We start from the raw sequence: 20,945 nt of genomic DNA on the forward strand, positions 1-20,945 counted from the left end.
GAAGAATCTGATCTTGGACTCTTTCCTTCTTGCCAAATAGCTATCTTTGTCTTTTGCCTAGGTTTCTTTTTTTCTTTTTTGGACCTTTGCTTTGCAGCACAGTACTTACTTAACAACTGGGTCTCCATAGAACCTGTTTGGATGATCCTAGCTTATCCCTTCATGAGTTTGCACACTTACAACATCATCATGTTGCAGTTGAGATCTCCTTTCTTGGGAACAAAAGGCTACACACAATAAGGCAGTCATAACTGATAAACAGTTTCGGCCTGGATCATTCATTTAACCCATATTTATTGCTAATCTACTATGTTTCAGGTCCTGGTCAGCTTTGGAAGACAAAACAAACAAGACAGGGTCCATTTTTTCATGAAGATTATGATGCCATCAAACAAAAGAATTTCACGAGCATTCAGCTCCATTTTGAGAACACAAAAGCAGATGGGTTTCCTGACATCTCTGGCAAAAGAGTTAGTGAAATAAAGTATGAAGTTCAAGTGTCAGTACCTCAGTAGATAGGAAATTGCCTAAAAAGGCTGGTCAGCTAAGAATTCCTGAAAGAGCTGGGCAGTGGTGGTGCCTGTCTTTAATCCCAGCTTTCAGGAGGCAGAGGCAGGCGGAACTCTGTGAGTTCAAGGCCAGTCTGGTCTACAGTTCAAGTTCCAGGACAGCTAAGGCTACACATAGAAACCTTGTCTTGAGAAAAAAAAAAAAAATTCCTGAAAGAGGGGCTGCATCTAAAAATGGATATGATAGGGAAGAGAGACTTTGGGAACTGTGAAACCTTCCCCCAGCACACATATTTTATACGAACAGGAGGGGGTAATTATGTGTAGTTTGATGTTCTCTGTCAAGCTGTCCTACTCAATTACTGCCCTAGTTCTTTCTGTCCTATAGTGGACTGAACAAGAACACAGCTTTTACACTTGCATACACAAAAATCAGTGTTCAGCTATTATGAGCAACTTCATTTACAAAAATCACATTTATTTATTATTTGTTTATTTATTTATTAATTATTTGTGTGTATGTGCATATATGCCAGTGTGAATGTGTGGTCAGAGGGCAGTCTTGAGGAGTCCTGTCCTTCCATCCTGTGGTCCTTGGGTTTGGAGGTGAGTGCCTTTACCTGCTGGGCCATCTCACTGGTCCCTCAACTTTATAGTTTCATAGTAGTTGTTTTTATTTGTTTGTTTTTTGGAGGGGTTATTGTTTTCCTTAGTTTTGGATCTAATTTCCTTAGTCCAATCAGTACTCTCTGAGTTTAGCTAATTCCAATTTCTGTGCAAACACAATTCAGTTTGATGGAGCAGAAGTTTCTCAATCATCTAAAACAGTTTCCCTATGAAAGTTTAGTGGAAATTCCCCTCTCCAAACTGATTCTATGAATGACTGTGATATAAACCCCATTGTTGCATGTTCACGGTGTGCCAGAAACCCTACTTAATCACTCCTTGTAAGGACTCAACTTTTGTAGTCCTGGTGCGCCGCCACAAGGTATGTTCCCTGGGAGAAAGGAACAAAAAGCACTGGAGGCTGACTACGCGGGAGAACAGCGTCTTCATCGGAAGAGCCCCGGAGAGCCTGTTCACGAAGGAACTGGTCCCCTCGGGGTGGAGGTTTGTCATAGGGTCTAGGGCCCATCCAAGCCCGTATAATCAACCGGCTTTATAAATATCCCAGGAGAGTGCGAGAATCACCGGGCTGTTGACTGCTTTCGAAAACCCCACACCGAGTTTCCCTACCTCAGCTGGTAGGATTTTGTCTGACAGAAAATTAGAACCCATGCGCGCCTAGAATTTCAAACTGCCCGAAGTCACGCCTCCTAGGAACCAGAAGCATCCGCGAGCTACGGGACGGCCATTTATAAGGGGCGGGGCCTCAGCGAAAACTATAACCCCCAGAATGCAGCGCGGAGCTTCCGGTTTCCGGCAAGAGGGCCAGAGTGAGTGTTTACACCGGCGGCTCTCTGCGGCCGGGTTCCTTCCGCGGGACGGGTGAGGGCGCTGGGCCCCCTGGGCGCGCGGGGCTCTCGTGGGTCTGGAGTAGCTAACTGGTCCCACAGGAGAGGCGGGGTTGCCATCAGTGTCCCTACTCACGACTAGGTATCTGTGACCTTGGGCCAAGTGACTTGAGCTGAATCTTGATTACTGATCTGAAAAATATGGATGACCATGCCTGCCCCAGGGGACAGTTGTGAGGACCGAGATCGCTATACGAAAACCCCAGCTCCTTCCTCGCTTTAAACCGAAGGTGGACAGTATCTTGAGGTCTGCTGGGTAGAGTCATAGCTTGTTCTTAGCCTTGGCTATACCGCAAGGGGCCTCTTTGGAGGAAGCCTTGTCTATAACAAGGACTTGTCTTGCGTTGCAAAGCTCTTGCACCCTTTGAGTTTTTCGATTTATTTTGTGGGCATTCATATATGCCAGGCTTGGGGATGGTGAATTAGAAAAGCTCTGGTCTTGCCTTCCAAGGCTTTCAATGATGCGGGGGAGGGGCACAGATATAGGGGAGGGGTGAGAAATTGAGAAATAAGTCTTACAAGGAAAAAGCAGCAAAGAGAAAATATCTTTTTTAGGCTGGTATCTGGTAATGAAGCTGGCTGACTAGCCACTTGTTCTCAAATCTTTTGATTTGTGTTGCTCTTTTGCCTTGAGGGAACAGGGAATGTGTGACCAAGAGAAGAAAAAGAGGGCATTAGAAACGATGTGTTTGTGTGGTCTTGGTATGAGTTTGCTAAGAGGCTAAAAAGGGAAAGACAGGAGGTGAGCAGAGGTATATATGGGGACAGTTTTGTTATGAAGTAGACTGACCTGTTGTTATAAGTGGGGCAGGGCTGGGGCCGTTGAAGAAAGCTAGTGGGAGTCAGAATGAATGGGTCTTTAATCCAGGCTGTGGAGTTTACACCTGTTCACAGAGGCTCTTTGGGGTCAATGAAGGCATTCAAAGCAATTAAGTCATTTGTCAGATCTGTGTTTTAAACAATAAAACATTGGGTGGCGCCATGGATCTTTGATATGGGGAGGCATGAAAGGCAAGGACTTGTTAAAGCTGTTGTCATAGCTAAATCAAAAATTGAAGGTGGAAACCAGAAATCAGTGTGTAAAAGGAGTGTTGGATGATCTTGCTCGAATCTCACAACATTCCTATCAGAATGGTCTTTTATGCCCACTTTAAAGGTGAAGAAACTGAGGCATGGAGAAATTCTTTGCTGTCCCCTGCAGGAGGAATAAAGAGAGGACACTAGGTTCTAGTTCTAGCTTCCCAGTGTAACACCTTGTACTTTTGTAGCAGTATTGCACTGAACTTATCTTTCATTTAGCCTGGTTGCAGGAAGGGGATGAGTCGGATTTGTCCTTTAACCATTAATGCCTTATTCTTTTACAGGGAGAAAGAGAGAGCGCGAAAGAGAGAGGATGTCTCTCTCAGACTGGCATCTGGCAGTGAAGCTGGCTGACCAGCCACTCGCCCCCAAATCAATTCTTCAATTGCCAGAGACAGAACTGGGAGAATATTCGCTCGGGGCCTATAGCATTTCATTTCTAAAGCAGCTTATTGCTGGCAAGCTCCAGGAGTCTGTTCCAGACCCGGAGCTGATTGGTGAGTCTTGGAGCTGGGTTGCTGCTCTGGCCTCCTCTGGGAGACGAGTTAGAAGAGTAAATTAAGGGCTTGTGATTTGTTGCTTCATAATGTTAACACTCCAGAGTAAGTTTTACATGAGTAGAAACACAAAACATATGACAGAACTATTGTTTGCCGCTGTAGTCATGTGTTACACTGAACCACTTCGTTAGGATGCTCAACTCTGACATCGTTGAGGTCCTTCTCTTGAGAGAGAAAAATTAGGGGTAAGTTGAGCAAAGAGTTGCTGATGAGACAAGACTCCCCTATCTATCACTTAGAAGGATTTTTCTTTGCCTTAGTGGCTGATTGAAGGGAAGGCAGCCAAACAGGAATGAGGTTGGCAAGGCATTTCTAACGGAGGAAGGAGGGATTTAAGTCAGTTCAGTCAAATTAGAGTATAAATGTAATTTAAGCTAGTCAAGGGTTCCAGCTGGTAAAAAAAATGTTTCCTATCACAGGTGGATTAGATTCATCCTTTTTGGTTGCTACATTTTTTTCCATTTTTTTCGATTAAGTACTCTCTACAGTATTGAGCTTTAGAGCTCTTCTGTGGATGTATTTCTTAAATAAGCATTTGTGCTTGATAACAGTTGTTTAAAATGTTAGGTTTTATTTGTTTGTATTTGAGATAGCGTCTTACTTTGTAACCTTGACTGGCCTGGAAATCACTTTATAGACCAGGCTGGCCCGAACTCACTGCTTGCCTCAGCTTCCTCTGCTGGGATAAAAGACGTGCAACACCACACCTGGCCAAAACTGTGTTTCTTGATAGCCCCACAACACACACAGGTGCTAACTGTTGTATCCAGGGCCTTGCACATGCTAGGAAAGCAGTCTGCTACTGAGCTGTACCCAAAGCCTGTTTATATGAAAAAAAAAATTTTTTTTTAATGTAAAAGTAGGATCTTGCTAAATTGCCCAGACTGGCCTCAAATCTGCTTCAGCCTCTCAAGTATCTGGGATTACAGATGCATGTCACTGCACCTGAGAGAGTATCTTCTTTTGTATGTAAGTGGTGCATACCTATGTGTGCCAGGGTCCAGCCTCTGCTTGAGTTCAGATCCTGAGATGGGGAAGGGGTATCGGTACAAGGAAAACTTCTGACCACCAAGTGGATTGCACTCAAGTGGCCCCGAATAGCTTAGTCTATCTTTATTTATACTTAAACAGAGGTGGTTTTTTTTTTTTCTGTTTTTTTTTTTTTTTCTTACCAGGGTTACATGAACAGCTTTATTATTGGCTCCTATTTTTGACTTTAAGAAATACATCATGATTTAAGTAATACATCGTCATCATTATGAAAGCCCCCATTGTTCTCCTTTATGTTTCCCCAAATACACCTACCCACTCCCTACATAACCTTATCCTAGACACAGAGTTCAGCATTTTTTCAGGCTTAACTAAATATCGAGACAGACACATCCTGCTCTTTCATCACTTACATCAGCTGGCAGCCACTTGTGGTTACAGAAGTAAAAAGTAATAGATGTGGGCACAATGCTTTAAGGACAACAATATTCAAACCCAGACAATTCTTTCATGTCTGTAAGATATGCTTTTATACAGTTCCCTTTTCTACAAGAAGGTCCCATGTCTCAATCTCTCTGTAAAAGGCAGACCTTGATAAAGCACTCTTTTTACCATCTCACTCTACCATACGTCTTCCACCAATATAAGCTCCTATGTGTGGTAAAGATGGATCTATCCTTCCCACATTTTGCATTGTATTTTTTCCTCTTGGAGCATGCCAGATCCTACCAGTGATTCTATGCTTGGTGTCCAGGGAACTTACTCTCAACAGTTGGCACTATGCGTATTCCTGAGGCTTTCTCCTGAGTCTGTGTATGCATGCCCTGCTCTCCTTTCCAGAACTGTGAGACATGGTTAATGTTCCAGGTCTTGTTTTCTCATATGTACCTAACTATCTCCATTGAGTTAGAAAAGTTGCCAGGATTGGGAGTTGTAGTTAGTAATTCCAGATAAGATATTTAAGAAGCATTAACCACCTGTTGAAACTTAGGGGAAAATATTTGAGAAAGCAGAATTTCCAGGGAAAATTACAGCTATTGCATGTGTGACCGACAAAGTAAAACTAAGAGCTGCTCAAAGAATCAGTAATATAATGAGAGAGAAAAGAGCCTGCAAACCACACGAATTTTGCAAATTCCTGTGCTGTCCTGTGGACTATTGGTCCTTGCCACGTGAGAGTCTGTCCGTTTCTACAGGTGCCTTGTCCTGAGGAAACCCGTTGGACAGGTAGTCATGCTGATCGGAGACTAGGCTGCACAGCTCCCAACATATTTGTGCAGGTGTATGCACTTATGCGTGTACCTGAAGAGACCAGAGCAGGTCATCAGGTGTTCTCTTTTCCTACTCCTCTTTATTGCCTTGAGACAAGATCTCCAACTGAACCTGAGGCTTGCAGTTTGGGTTAGGCTGGATGGCCAGCAAGTTCTTGGTGTCAGCTTGCCTCTGCCCTCAGTACTGGGGTTACAGGCACATGCAGCCATGCCTGGCTTTTTGTGTGGGTGCTGGGGATTTGAACCGAGGTCCTCATGCTTACAGAGCAAGTGCTCTTACCCACTGAGCTGTTTCCCTTCCCCCTAAGAGCTGTCTAATTAAAATGAGATTCTCAGGAGACAGAAACTAAATTGCTTTGAGAAACAAAATATAAATGGTCAGGGTCTTTTTTTTTTGTTATTTGTTTTTTTTAGATCTGATCTACTGCGGTCGGAAGCTAAAAGATGACCAGACCCTTGACTTCTATGGTATTCAGCCTGGGTCCACAGTCCATGTTCTCCGCAAATCTTGGCCCGAGCCTGATCAGAAACCTGGTAAGTGAGGGTTTGTCCTTAGTTATCATGGGCAGAGCTTCGTGATATCTCCAAGGGAAGAGCCTGTGTATTCTTGAGGTATGATCCTGGATGCAACAAACATTTCCTGAGATGGTGATAGGAACAATCTTTATCCTTACTGGATTAGAGCCCACTGATAGAGTTAAGTTGTGACATTGTTACTGCCAACACCATTGTTTTTTGTTTTTTGTTTTTGTTTTCCCCAAGACAGGGTTTCTCTGTGTAGTTTTGGTGCCTGTCCTGGATCTCGCTCTGTAGACCAGGCTGGCCTCGAACTCAGAGATCCGCCTGGCTCTGCCTCCCGAGTGCTGGGATTAAAGGTGTGTGTCACCACCGCCTGGCTTTATCCATTGTTTTCTAACCATGTAGGGAGTATGGGTTTATTTAAACTCTTTAGATTAACAGCTGATTTTCCAGTTAACTTTATATCCTCTTCTTGTTGCCGTGCTCATTAGACAAAACGCGAAACTTCCCCCGTTTTTGTAACGCTACAGTTTGTTCCTGTGTGAGCACATCTTCCCACAGACCCCTCGGTTGCTGGTTTGTTCAGTGAGCTAACTACTGTCGAACTGGTAATTTATTTCCAGAAAATATTCCAATAGCACTCAAGAAGCTCTTGGAAGAAACTATACAAACTTAAAGCCTTTTTAGTTTATTAATAGAAAGTGCTGGTTGGAATTTACAATGTAGATTTTGTGTTTGTGTTTTAAAAGCTTCTCCACGTATAAAGTCAAGCTATGTTAAAGAGATTAGCTTTGTTAAACTAGCAGTTTGACATATTTTTATCTTGTTTGTGTCTGCTACGAGTAGTTACCAGTTTGAAAGTTACCTTTTCAATTTTAAATGTTAAGGACAAAAACATGTTTTGCATCCATATGGGAAGTGAGACATCCAAGGATTAGTCTGACACTCACAGCCAGGCTTTAGAGTCTCACTGTTAGAGGTTCACCATCATCAGACAAGGACTTTCTGAGACTGTCTGGATCAAGTGAAAAGTAAGATCCTTACCATTTCTAAACAGACAAACATACAAGAAATTACATATTCCTTCACCCTGGCTGATGAGAGCGACTTCTTCCTCTGCCAGTTACCGTTTTCACCTTGCTATAGTTTGCCTTTCTTCTCAAATAAAGCTATTAAGAGCCTAATCATAAGATTGACCCCAGAGCAAAACTGTGTTTTCCCCAGAATCATCCAAGAAGCCCAAATCCTCTGGCTTTCCTAATACCCTCTGATTGAAGTGCCTCACAGGTGTTGGGATGTATTTTCTCCTCTATGTCCTGAGCATTGAATGCAGCTTGTTCAGATATAGGTCTGTCCCTCTGCTCTTCAGCTGGAGGGCATTGACTGAAAAATGAATGGTTATGGTTTCTGCAAGCTAGCTGTTTTTCTTCAGCATCTTATCACCTTCTAGCATTTTATAGATGGAGAAAAAGATTGGAAGGATACTTATTCAGGGCCACCTAATTAAAAAGAGTTAGAGCTGGGATGTAAATCTAGATTATTCTGGTTTAGAAGCCTTTGTGTTTTCTTCTGGCCTGGCTGCCTCTTTCCCAAAGGGTATTATATTACAGAGACACCCAGTACTCTTAGCAGATTGTGCCTTAGGATATCCAGAGCCTTTTCCTCATGTTATCTGCAGGTTTATTTTTGAAACAAATGGAATTTTTATTGGGAGGTGAATTTAAATTTAGTTCTGAAAGGAAGTTTTCTTAATGATAGTACTTTAGATATTTTCTCCTGCAGCATTCTTCTAAAAGGAGGTCGATTCGATGCTATACTTCTGTGGTCACAGAATAACAGAGGCCGAGGGAGGAGGGTTGCTGCCTGAAGGCCAGCCTGGTCTAAATAGTAAGACCCTGTCCCAGACAGTAGGAATGGAACAAACAGCAGCACCCCACCCCAAAGTTGGCACTGTAACGAGGAGAACTGCCAGGCAGTCTTTCTGCCTGGATCACTTTGGGAGTCTCCATTGCAGGCTGCTGTTTCTAAGGCTCTCACTTTATTTTATTTATTTATTTATTTATTTATTTATTTATTTATTTATTTATTTATTGTGTTTGTGTGTGTGTGTGTGTGTGTGTGTGTGTGTGTGTTGAGCCAGGGCTTTGATTTTATCACCTAGAACTTGTAATCTTTCTTCTGCTTCCAAAGGACTGGGATTAGAAGTATAGGCCACCATACTTAGCTTAAATTATTTATTTTTTATTTCTTGGCAGTGCTGGAGATCAAGTACCCCTTCTTATTATCCCATGCCTTTCCATGTATTTTCACTTATACTTCAAAGCCCTCCTTCCAGTAAACATGTACTCTGCCTTAAGTTCTCCTTTTGGATGGTCTCCCAGGAGGTAACTTGGGCCCTAGCCTTACTTGTAGTGATGACTCGCACCCTTAATGGCAATCTGTGTCTCTGCCCAGGACCTCAATATGACATTTTATAAATATATGTTTATATGTTGGATTTAATTTCATAGTTTCATTTCTCCTACTACCCCAAGAATTTTTAATGGGAGGGACTCTTATTTTTCACCTTCTTGTGACTTGTCCAAAGCTAGAAACAAGATAAATGCTTGATTTGTTCAGTTTGTTGAATGAATAAATTATTATTGTCGCATCTATTTTCCAAAGGAGACAGCCCTCATGGTCATGATATGATTGCTGTGCTGAACTCCAGGCATGCAGTTCACTTTGCTTTGAGAGTAGTGTCTGTACAGTCTGATTATGTAGCCTAGATTATCTAAGGATACCACACTACAGTGTGACCCAGGATGAACTTCCTACCTGTTCTCATCCTTCAGATTCCTCCCCTGTGAAATGAGTTATGATAGGTGACCAAATGCAACCTGACTACTGCTAGACTTTCCTGGATACGTAGATTACAGTGTCCAGAAATCAAAAAAGAAGTTGCTGTTTGGCACATGATAAAAGTTTGTTCATCAGAGCTTTCAAGTGCCTTGTGCTTCCTTAGTCTTTACTGGGATTCTTTTCACTGTGGCTTGTTTTTTATTTATTTGTCTGTTTGTGGTGCTAGGATCAATATGGAGAGATGGCTCAGAGGTTAATAGTGCTTTATGAGGCTGGGTGGTGGTGGTACACACTTTTAATCCCAGCACTTGGGAGACAGAGCTAGGAGGATTTCTGTGAGTCTGAGGCCAGCCTAGTCTACAGAGTGAGATCCAAGACAGGCACCAAAACTACACAGAGAAACCCTGTCTCAAAAAACCAAAAAAACTTAGTTCTTTCTGCTCTTCCAGAGGACCCTGGTTCAATTTCCAGCACCTGCATGTAGTTCGCAACCAAATGTAACTCCAGTTCCAGGGAATCTGGTGGCCGGGCACTCTCTTGGTGCACAGACATACATGTAGGCAAAACACTCATACACATAATAATTAAAAGATAAGTAAATAAAAAAAGAACAAAGGGGCTGGAGAGATGGCTCAGAGGTTAAGAACACTGGCTGTTCTTCCAGAGGTCCTGAGTTCAATTCCCAGCAACCACATGGTGGCTCACAACCATCTGTAATGAAATCTGGTGCCCTCTTCTGGCCTGCAGGGATACATGCAAACAGAACACTGTATACATAATAAGTAAATAAATCTTAAAAAAAAAAAAAAAAAAAAAAAAAGAACAAAGAAACCTAAAAAAAAAAAATTAGAGAAATCTAAAAGAAAGTAATGAAGAAAGAATTACTCATGAGCCTGCCCCTCCTAGAAAATGTTATTCTTTATCTTGCTCCTTCCAGCCTTAGACCATATGCAGACTGACATATTTTGCATAGTGTTACCAGAGAATGCACATCCAACTTTGTGTTCTATTTCTTTCTCTTAACATATTGTGTCAGCGTAGTGCTATATCGTTAAGATGGCTTGGAGTGAACTTATTTTAAGTTCCTACGTAAGAGTCCACTGAGTTGATTATACATTCTTCCTTTTCAAATGTAAGAAATCTAGAATTCCTGCAATGCCTTGTTGATCAGAAAAGTCTCTTTCATGTGGCAAGATCCCCCTCTGCTGGAACTTCGTTTGTTTTATGTACTGAAGATAATTGATTGAGTGCAAGTTTCATATTTGTGATACAGATGGGGTTCTCTGAGGTGGAGGGTGAGGAGAGAGGGACTCTGTAGACCAAGTTGCACCCCGACAAATGCTGAAATGATGTGGTCATGTCTGGGAACGACAGAGCCTGGGCTGTGGGGTAACTACGTGTTTTGTCCTCTAGAACCTGTGGACAAAGTGGCTGCCCTGAGGGAGTTCCGGGTGCTGCACAGTGCCCTGCAGAGCAGCTCCTCCTACAGAGAGGCGGTGAGTTCCAGCAGGAGGTGATGTGAACACTGGCCGTTGTTTAGCTTGGGAGCTGACAGCACCTTGCCACGGCAACCAAGAGTTCCTCTGGGAGGTTTTGTTTTTGTTTTTTCGAGACAGGGTTTCTCTGTGTAGTTTTGGTGCCTGTCCTGGAACTCTCTCTGTAGCCCAGGCTGGCCTCGAACACAGAGATCCGCCTGCCTCTGCCTCCTGAGTGTTGGGATTAAAGGCATGTGCCACCACTGCCCGGCTTCCTCTGGGAGTTTTTGTCATGTCTGTGGGCCTGAGTCCCAGACATGTCCCAGACAGAAAGAATCCTGTCTTTCCTCAAAGAGTCTGTCTCAGTAAGGCATTGGCTGTTGATTCCCTATGATGATAATTACACAACCTCTCAGGCTGGCCTTGTGGACTGAATATGGTTACTGCTACAGAATCCATATACCTTTTCTGATGGGACTTGATCTTTGATGTTAATGAACTGCCTATCACCTCCTAAGCATGGATTTCCCCAATGGAGAAATGAGCTGTTGACAGGCAGAATTAATACAGCTGTGAACTTCCTTTCTTATGTATGCCAGTGTAAAGTAGTCATTGTATGGAGATTGGAAGGGGCTTTGGGGACCTGGAGAAATAGTTATTGGGCTTGTGATGAGAGCATTTGTTTTAGAAGTATCTGGAGTATAGGGATGGTGGTGAGGAACCACAGACTGTGTTCCATTGTAGTCGTGTGTATACAAGCATTCAGAAGGAGGAGGTCCAGAAGAGTGTGGGCACTTGATGACTGTATGGCGCTAGTCGGAATGCTAAGCCATCCCTGTTTCTCCTGCAGGTCTTTAAGATGCTCAGCAATAAAGAGTCTCTGGATCAGATCATTGTGGCCACTCCAGGCCTCAGCAGTGATCCCATTGCTCTAGGTAAGTACAAGAAAAGATTCGAAGAAATGTGAGGTTTTGGAAGAGGAGAAAACTAGAAGCAAAAGAGGGCTCTGAAGAAGCACTGCTCTTGAGGGATAAGGGAACAAAATCAAGGTTCATTCCACAAACCTAGCCCCTAAGGGCTCTAAGTCCTCCAGTGTGGCAACTCTGTGTGGCCTAAGTGCAGGAGAATGGGGAACAGGGAGCGTTCCCACTGGAACAAGATACCCTTGACTTCGTTTCCGCCTTTCTCAGGAGGGCTGGTTTGGGGTCCCTTGAGTTGCTTGCTTTGAGACTTAATGCTGCTGTTTCCCTCTGGATCTGGCCAGATTTCAACTGCCTAAGAGAAATCTTGGTCTCTTCCAGGGGTTCTCCAGGACAAGGACCTCTTCTCCGTCTTTGCTGATCCCAACATGCTGGATACGTAAGTGAAGTACCATTCCTCACATGGTCAGGCTAGAAACCTGGTCGTTGCCTGGAATCTCTTCTTGGAAGTTAGTTCAGTCTGTTACCAGGTCTGCTTTTGAAATGTGTCAAGATGTAAGGAACAGGAGGGACTGCTTAAGGAATGAAAAGCCCCAGGCAGGGGGGGCACATGGAAGTATGTCACGATGGAGCAGTGTGGTGAGGGAGGGAGGAAGGGAAGGAGAGAAGGAGAGAGAAGAGCGCTTAGTGTGCCAGGTGGATTTCATGTAGTAAATGTCAGGGATTGTAAGCTAGGGAAAGAAGACATAGGTATATAGGACATAAAATGTTTGAGCTGGAAGGACAGTAGTGGCTGCGTCCCCTTATTTTACAAGCGAAGAAATTAACCCAGATCTTGGAAGAGAAAGGAGTTATCAGAAGCTGTCCATAGTATAGGAAGTTGTGTCTGGATCCAGTTCTTAAGCCTAAGCCTACCAAACTGTACATTTCCATTTCCCATGGTGCCTTGCCTGTAGTTTTACTCTTTTGTCTGTGTGATGGATTTTCAGTGGATTTCAAAAGTGGAGCCTTTCTAACACTGCTAAGGGCAGATCAGCAGGATGACAAAACTTCCTGGCAAAAGATGCTGAAGAATGGGCTAAATGTGGGGCACTTACTTATAATCCCAGAACTCTGGAGGCAGAGCTAATCACAGTAAATTTGAGGCCATCTTGGCCTAGAGAGCAAGTTCTAAGCTAGCCAGAGCTATAGAGTGAGGCCCTATCTCAAAGCCCAAACCCAAACTAAAACAAAACAAAATCACACTGAAGACTAAGGGATTAAGGGCAGGCCTGGGTAGCTCTGTTTTAAGGGTCACTCATACTGTCATGGAAAAGGGTGCTCTTTCCTTAGTCATTTTTCTGTCCCTCTTCTAGATTGGTGCCTGCTCACCCAGCCCTGGTCAATGCCATCATCCTGGTTCTGCACTCGGTAGCAGGCAGCACCTCAATGCCAGGAGCTGACTCCTCTTCCCGAAGCATGCCCTCCAGCTCGTACCGAGATATGCCAGGTGAGGCCCCTCAGGAGCTGGTAGTGGCCCAGGGATTTGCTTTACTCAGCAGCTATGTATAGTGTTGGCATAGGGCGTGAGTCAGGAAGTGCATCTGTCCTGTAATTTTCCAAGGGGAGAGATGAAATATGAATTTGGAGCGTAACTTGAGCTGAGATCTGGAGCTGCGCCGGTGCCTTTCTGTTCTTCCTCCTGGAATCTGTTCACTCTCCTGCAGGTGGCTTCCTGTTTGACGGGCTCTCGGATGATGAGGACGACTTTCACCCAGTGAGTGGCATGGCAGCCTGCCCCTTGGGGGAGATGGTCCTGGGAACCAGCTTCTCCTTAGGACCTGCTATTTCCAAGGCTGGGAAGTGGTCACAAGGACCTTTAGGGGCCAAGGCCATGTCTTATTCCTTTGGAAAGGAGGGACCTTAGGAAGTCTTCCTGGGAACTGTGGGGGCATGGGTGTGGTTCTTTTATCCTAATTCTGGATGCTTCTTTTTTCCAGAGCACCCGGTCTACGCCCTCTAGCAGTACACCCAGCTCCCGCCCGGCCTCCCTGGGGTACAGTGGAGCTGCTGGGCCCCGCCCCATCACCCAGAGTGAGCTGGCCACTGCCCTGGCCCTGGCCAGTACTCCAGAGAGCAGCTCTCACACACCAACTCCTGGCACCCAGGTATGGAGAGAGAGTTGGGAACCTTAAGTCCAGGCTGCCAAAAGCAAAACTCCCTATGTTAGATAAGATTTACCTTTGCTACCCCTGGTGCTAGATCTTTTTGCACTAAATCCTGGGGCTTGGTAGGGATTTCTCAGCTGTGGTTCAGGTGACTCCCTTTTTCACTTACTTGCCTTTAGGACTCAGAAGTCCAATTTTAGCACAAGCCTGGTTTTTCCCTCTTCCTTATCCCCAATAGGGACTAGATATCACTGGAGTAAGGTTCTTACTGATGATTTGTTCTGTCTCCAAAGCTACCTCTCTTAGTACTGGAATTCTAGATTGGGCCTGGGGTCTCAGAATCTTTTCCCTGGAGTAAAAGAGCATGGGACCTTTTATGTCCACATAGATTGCTTTTAGGTACCCCATAATATAGTGTGGTTGTCTTATAACAGACCCCTGTTGGTAGGCAGGAGGTCGGTACCCCAGGAGTAGTGTGCAGTCATGGGGCAACACTGACTGTCTGCTGTGAAACTGAGATGGCTATGGAGCAATGCTGACTATTTATTTGAATCTAGGGCCATTCTTCAGGCACCTCGCCAATGTCCTCTGGTGTCCAGTCAGGAACGCCCATCACCAATGATCTTTTTAGTCAAGCCCTCCAGCATGCCCTGCAGGCCTCTGGGCAGCCCAGCCTTCAGGTGAGTCTCTACACTTTCAGGTTTCATGTAGTCTCCTAGTTTGGCATACTGAGCCTTTTCCTTCTAGGAACACCAGGGGCAAATGAATGGCAGCGTGACAGGTGAGCCTTCCCAGAAAGGCAGTTGTTCTTGTGGCTTCTCATTCTTGCCTGAGTGACTGTGGCCTGACTCCTGTGATCATGAGGAAGTTCTGTGTTTTTTGTTTTGTTTTGTTTTTATTTTCTGAGACAGGGTTTCTCTGTGTAGTCTGTCCTGGAACTCTGTAGACCAGGCTGGCCTCGAACTCACAGAGATCCACCTGCCTCCCAAGTGCTGGGATTAAAGATGTGCGACACCACCGCCTGGCAAGGAAGTTTTAGTTAATCATTCATTCAGTGAGCATTGACTGGGCAGTGAGCACACATATTATTGGGACTAGGTTGAGCTGCTGGAGCTCAAAGCGAGCCTGATCCTTGTTCCTGCCATGGAAGGACACCATGCAGGCACACATTTGGGAAACATCTTGGTGAGAAACACAGCTGCTTGGGGTAAGGGCCTGAGTCCAGCAGAACTGAGAGAGACTTAAGCTGATTGATAGAGCTAAATTTGGTAAGCTAGGTAGGGATGGGTTGTTTGTGATGGGGAGGGGATAATTTCCAGACAGAGGCAACTGCCTGATGGAACAGACGTGTATAGGTATATGTGATATAGAGTTAGAAATCAGTGTTGGCAGAGAACATCCTGAGATGGGATCAGAGAAAGAGAGTAGAAGCCTAGGTGTAAGGGGCCTTGAATGCCAGTCCAAGGAGGTTAGATTTGATCTGGTAGTTATTAGGAGTCCTTAGAAGCTTTAAATAGAAAAGGTCACCCTAGCAGCTAAGTGGGGCATCAAAGTGTTAGCATTATATCTTACACCTTCAGGTATGAGCTGTTTGCTTTATGCCTGCTTCATAGTGAGTCTGTGGGGGAAAGCATCATTCTGAAATTTCTTTGGGTCCCACAGCTATGAAGGAAAACCAGGGCACAAGCCTATGTGGTTTTCATGATTGCATGCGGTACTCATGGGCAGGGCAAGTGATTGGACGGCCTGTGTTTGCTTCAATTTCATCTCCAGTCAAATGCCTGTTCACTGGGCTCCAAAGCTCTAGGCTCTCACTGGCTCTCCCTGGCGTAAAGCAAAGCTGAGATGACATGTGTGCATTTCTTTACCTTCGTAGCCTTACCCCTGTTTGCCTCTGCATTTCTCCCCACTGCCTTCTCCTCACGTGTGAAGTTTTCCGTAAGTTATACATTTCCTTTCTGTGATGAGGTAGGCAGTAATGAAACTATGAAGTGCTAGGAAAAATATGTGGGCAAATCTCTTTCAATCCTTAGAGTAGGGAAAGCTGCTCATGGCTGAAATTTAGAGTCTAGGAGCCATTATATACAGTCATTCTAAATTTTGAGTTTGTCAAAGTGAAAATTCATTCCTGGAAAACCAAAGCCAAAAAATCAACAGCAAGCTGGGTGGCGGTGGCACATGCCTTTAATTCCAGCACTCGGGAGGCAGAGCCAGGCGGATCTCTGTGAGCTCGAGGCCAGCCTGGTCTACAGAGTGAGATCCAGGACAGGCTCCAAAGCTACACAGAGAAACTCTGTCTTGAAAAACAAACAAAACAACAACAACAAATTCAACAGCAAAACCCAAACAAAGTCTTAAGGCTGACAAGTTGTAACCCTATCAGACAAGTGGCACACGCTCCTGAAATTGAGCAACTTCAGACCCACCACTTCCTAGAAAAGTGGGAAAGGGTATGAATAGACCATTCACTGAAAAGGAAGTATGGCTGTATGCACACAGAGTTCCTAGCAGTCCCATTTCTCAGAAACTGTCCTGGAGATGTTTGTGTATATAGAAAATGATAATTTCACACCACTGAAAGAGTCACAGCCGCATTGTTTGTAATGGCAGAAGATTGCAGACAGTCAACTGGGAGCTGGACTATTATGTGCTTACTAAATAACTTTTTGTATTAAGGCATGATGGTACACTGTGATCTCAACACTTAAAAAGTTGAGTTAGGAATATTATGAGTTGGTGACTAGCCTATTATATATATATATATGAAAACTCTTAAAAAACAAAACAAAAATTTTTGTGTATGTGCTGGCTAGTTTTTATGTCAACTTGACACAGGCTGGAGTCATCGGAAAGGAGGGGACCTCAGTTGAGAAATTCTTCCATAAGATCCAGCTATACACAAGCCTGTGGAGCATTTTCTTATTTAGTGATGGATGGAACCACTGTGGATGGTTCCGTCCCTGGGCTGATGGTCCTGGATTCTATAAGAAAGCAGGCTGAGGGCTGGAGAGATGGCTCAGAGGTTAAGAGCACTCTCTGTTCTTCCAGAGGTCCTGAGTTCAATTCCCAGCAACCACATGGTGACTCACAACCATCTGTAATGAGATCTGCTGCCCTCTTCTGACATGCAGGCCGAACACTCACTGTATACATAATAAACAAATAATGTTAAAAAAAAAGAAAAAAGAAAGCAGGCTGAGCAAGCCATGAGGAGCAAGCCAGTAAGCAGCACCCCTCCATGGCTTCTGCATCAGCTCCTGCCTCCAGGTTCCTGCCCTGTTGGAGTTCCTACTCTGGCTTTCCTCAGTGATGGATTTAAAAGCTATAAGGTGAAATAAACCCTTTTCTCCCCAGTTACTTTTATCACAGTGGCAGAAACTCTGACTAATACAGTGTACCAGCATAGAAAGATCACTTTCCACTACCTATCAGAGTAAGCAAAATTTTTAAGCAGGGTGTGATGATGCATACCTGTAATCTCAGCACTCAGAAGGTGGGAGCAGGGAGATTGAGAGTTCAAGGGCATCCTCGACTGTGTAGTCAGTTCGAGGCCAGCCTGTTCTACATGAGATCCTTTGTCAAATATCCAAAAGAAAAGAAAAACTTGAAAAAACAATTGCACTTACTTATTTTGTTGATTTTGTTCTTTGACAGTTCCATACACATACTGCATGTAATTTATTCTGATTACTCTCCTTGCACCCTCTCATGCCCTCCTCTATCCCTATCAGATCTGCAGAACACCACTACTGGTCTCTTCCCGAGATTCATGACTTTTGGTTTTGTTTTGTGTCCCATTAGTTTGACCAGGCCTTCTGTATAAGCACTGGATTGGGACTATCCAATGGAGCCTGGTGGGGTCACCAGTGGGCACACAACTGAAGGCAGTGACTCCACCCCTCCTTGACTCTATCAGTAGTAAATAGTTCAGCCTTGTGAGGGATGCCCCCCCAGCCCTCCCTCCACCTATGCCTGACTGTTGATCGGCCTGTTGTTTTGCTTTGATTTTTACATTATTTAACTTCTTATTAGTGTCTGTGTGTGGGTGTGTGTGTGTGTGTCTTGCAGCATTGTGTGGGTTCCAGGGGTTGGACTCAGAGCATCCGGTTCACAAGGCAAGCACTGTTACCACTGAGCCATCTCGCCCGTCTTCCTGGCCTTTCTACAGACTCAGTCAGTGCAGGCGTCCACGGCTGCTGTGAATTCATTATGGTAATGGTTGTGTCTTGCCTAGAGGAGGACATTTTGTAGCCCTTCTTCCAGTGCTTTCTTTTCTTTCCACCCCCTCCTCTGAGTGTCCCCTGAGCCCTCGAGGGAATGGGTAAGTGTTAGGAATGAGCACTAAAGCACCTTGTACAGCCATGAGTCTCTTTATTCACCGCTCTTCACTGGAAAGAGAGTTCTCCCTGATTGAACGTGTGTGTATAAGCACGAATAGTTAGAAGGCAGTTTAGTACATTTGTCAGTTTATCTAGACAACAGCATTCAGTCCTTTTCCCCTTAGGGCTTGTGATCTTCCAAGCATGGGGTTTTGGTCAGATTTACCATACCAGACGGATTCCCTCCTAAAGAGCGGTTGTTTACCCCGATAACAGCAGTGTGTTGTTCGAGAGGGGCACATCTTACCTGGCAAGTGGTCTCATAGTTTGTAGGGTCACAGACGGATAAGACCACTGATGCCTTTTCTCCTTCAGCAGCCTGCGCAGTACCTTTTGGGACTTTGAAAGCTATCCAGGAGGGAGGAAGCTTCCAGCTCAGTGCCACTGTTACTTATTTCTCTGTATCCTGCTGCAGACGTGTGTGGTGTCTTCAGTAATAGGGTCTGATTGTCTAGTTCTGGTGGTCAACCAAGAGGATGGCCAGAACCTGTGTTGTTTTGGGGAGCTCTGGTGCCTCCCTGATCAATAACTCCCTATTCAGTATCCCACCCTCGGCACTGGTGTTTTGTTTAATAACCCAGAGCTTCTAGGAGCAGCTTTTTCCAGCCATGAAAGGTACGCTTAATAGGTTTCCTTGTGCCTTTTCGCACCCCCTTTGTTTTCGTTAACCAGCCTCCTCTTCTGTCTCAACACCTCTTCCTCGTTTAAACCTTTCCATTCCAGTGTCCCCCATCTCTGCTTTCATGGCACCTACATTCTACTTTACTCCTCTCTCTTAAGGCAGCCTCCTCCCAATGGCCCTCTTTATAGTTTCATGACTTCTACAATTACTCTTTTTTTTTTTTTTTTTTTTTTAAGGCTCACCAAGCTTGAATTAGGGATGCCCTCCTTGACCTCACCCCTGACTTAAAGCTAATTTCAATATGTATTCCTCGTGTGTGTGTGTGTGTGTGTGTGTGTGTGTGTGTGTGTGTGTATTTAGAAATTGAGTAATCTGTGCTTTTTTCTTTAGTGTAAAACTTCATTTGTTCTCTTTACCTTTAAGTGTATCTTCAGTCTTCCTGAAGCACCTGTGGTATGGCCCTGAGCATCAGTAGTTTTGCTGTGGGCCTCTTCTCTTCCTGTCTATCCTGAAAACAACCTCTAAATCTGACTGTGCCATCTGGAGCCCAGCTAACACCTTTGCCTGCCCTATCTTTCCACAGAGCCAGTGGCAGCCTCAGCTGCAGCAGTTGCGTGACATGGGCATCCAGGATGACGAACTGAGCCTTCGTGCCCTTCAGGCCACTGGAGGGGATATCCAAGCAGCCCTGGAGCTGATCTTTGCTGGAGGAGCCCCATAAACTTCTAGTACCCGAGTGCCTAGCAAGTTGCAGAGGCGATTCCTAGAAGGAGACACTTGTGAAGTTGTCTCCAGCTCCCCCCACCCTCCCAATATACCTGATGGTCTACTCACCTGCTGTGTCCAATGCTTGGCCTTTCTGTTGATCTCAACTGGTGGGAACAGCTGGGCAAACAAGATGTATGGTTTTGGTGCTGTGGCATCAGGGGTCAGGTTGACACCCCTCCCCGCTTGGTTTGGGCCCAGGGTAGGAGGTTTCAGACCAGTGTCATGGGGGTACTGTGTAATACTCATGTTCACCTTAGAGACAAGTCCCTAGCAGTAGCACCCATGTGATTTGGTGCTTTAGAGTCTGAGGCTGGAGCCAGGCTACAATCCAGACTTCATAGTAGCTGCTGAATTACAGTTAAGGCCAGAAGAGACTACCACTTGTGATGAAAGGCTCGGGAGTGACCAGGCAGATTCTGGGTGTGGCAGGAGAGAATATTTGTCAAATGATTCCATGTCCCTACACTGGCTGTGTCTTTGATGTATGTTCTGTAATCCAGGACTCAAATTGTTTCAGAAAGTGTGTCCCTTTCCTGTGTCCTAAAGGCATAAAGACAAGAGCAGTTAAAAACAATGCTAACAAGACCAGTATAAACAGAGCTGAGCTTTAATATTGAAGATCTTATAATGTATATTATTGAAGACAGCTGCTGCTCATCTGTCTGTGCTGTCGTTCCCCTTGACAGCTGGGGCATTTCCTGCAGCACTGTAGACATGTCCAAGTTGACCGAGTGGGCTTCATGTGCTTCTCATCTGTTTGGGAAAATGTCTTTACTGTCTGTCAGTGGTGCTTGGACTCACTTGGAGCTGATGTGGGTGGGCAGGAGCTCAGAGGGCTGTCCCTGCCTTGGCCTTGGCACACATTCCATTCACACCATCTCCAGTCCTGGCCCTTTGGCTCCTGCTTGTCTCCTCTTGAGAAAGAAAGTTTTCCATGAATGTATCTATAATCTTTTTTACCACAAGGAGCCATATGGAACTGGTCTGTGCCATTTTCTCCACTAGCACAGTTTTAGTTATTTGGTAATTCCATGTGTCCCTTTGAACTACCGTCCTGATTTTGGTCCCCAGCACATCCTGTTCTGTATACCCTTTATATTAGTAATAGTCATAAGGGGAGGCGCTCAGAAGAACGCAGTATTCAAGAGATGCCCTCAGCAGCCCGTTGTCCTTTATCTACTCTGCAAAATTTTTGAAGTTTCCACATTTCCTTCATGATCCTGGGGTTGATGTTGAGAGGTATTTGCATTGGGAGAAAAGACTCAGAACTCTCCAGGCTCCTGGATGTCAAGCCTTTTGTGCCTCAGTGATCTGCCTGGAGCTCTGCTTTGTGGTTGGCAATGAAGACCT

The 20,945-nt window shown here is 44.8% G+C and overlaps 1 protein-coding gene across 2 annotated transcripts; it reads left to right on the top strand.

Annotated features, from left to right (window-relative positions):
* The first annotated feature begins 1,907 nt into the window (after window positions 1-1,907).
* Window positions 1,908-19,660, top strand: Ubl7 (ubiquitin like 7). 2 transcript variants are annotated; one of them, XM_052761946.1, is made up of 11 exons: window positions 1,908-1,997; window positions 3,388-3,600; window positions 6,339-6,458; window positions 10,698-10,780; window positions 11,610-11,694; window positions 12,061-12,118; window positions 13,035-13,168; window positions 13,386-13,435; window positions 13,659-13,826; window positions 14,384-14,506; window positions 19,411-19,660. In XM_052761946.1, the coding sequence occupies exons 2-11, from the start codon at window positions 3,417-3,419 to the stop codon at window positions 19,546-19,548; spliced, it is 1,143 nt and encodes a 380-aa protein (XP_052617906.1). In that variant the 5' UTR covers window positions 1,908-1,997; window positions 3,388-3,416; the 3' UTR covers window positions 19,549-19,660. The 2 variants fall into 2 exon arrangements, with proteins under 2 accessions (XP_052617906.1, XP_052617913.1); XM_052761953.1 differs by lacking the exon at window positions 1,908-1,997 and adding an exon at window positions 2,083-2,105.
* The last annotated feature ends 1,285 nt before the right edge of the window (window positions 19,661-20,945 follow it).

The sequence above is a fragment of the Peromyscus californicus genome, unplaced genomic scaffold (genome assembly GCF_007827085.1).
Source record: "Peromyscus californicus insignis strain IS unplaced genomic scaffold, ASM782708v3 Scaffold_11__1_contigs__length_118956290, whole genome shotgun sequence".
Taxonomy (NCBI): Eukaryota; Metazoa; Chordata; class Mammalia; order Rodentia; family Cricetidae; genus Peromyscus; species Peromyscus californicus.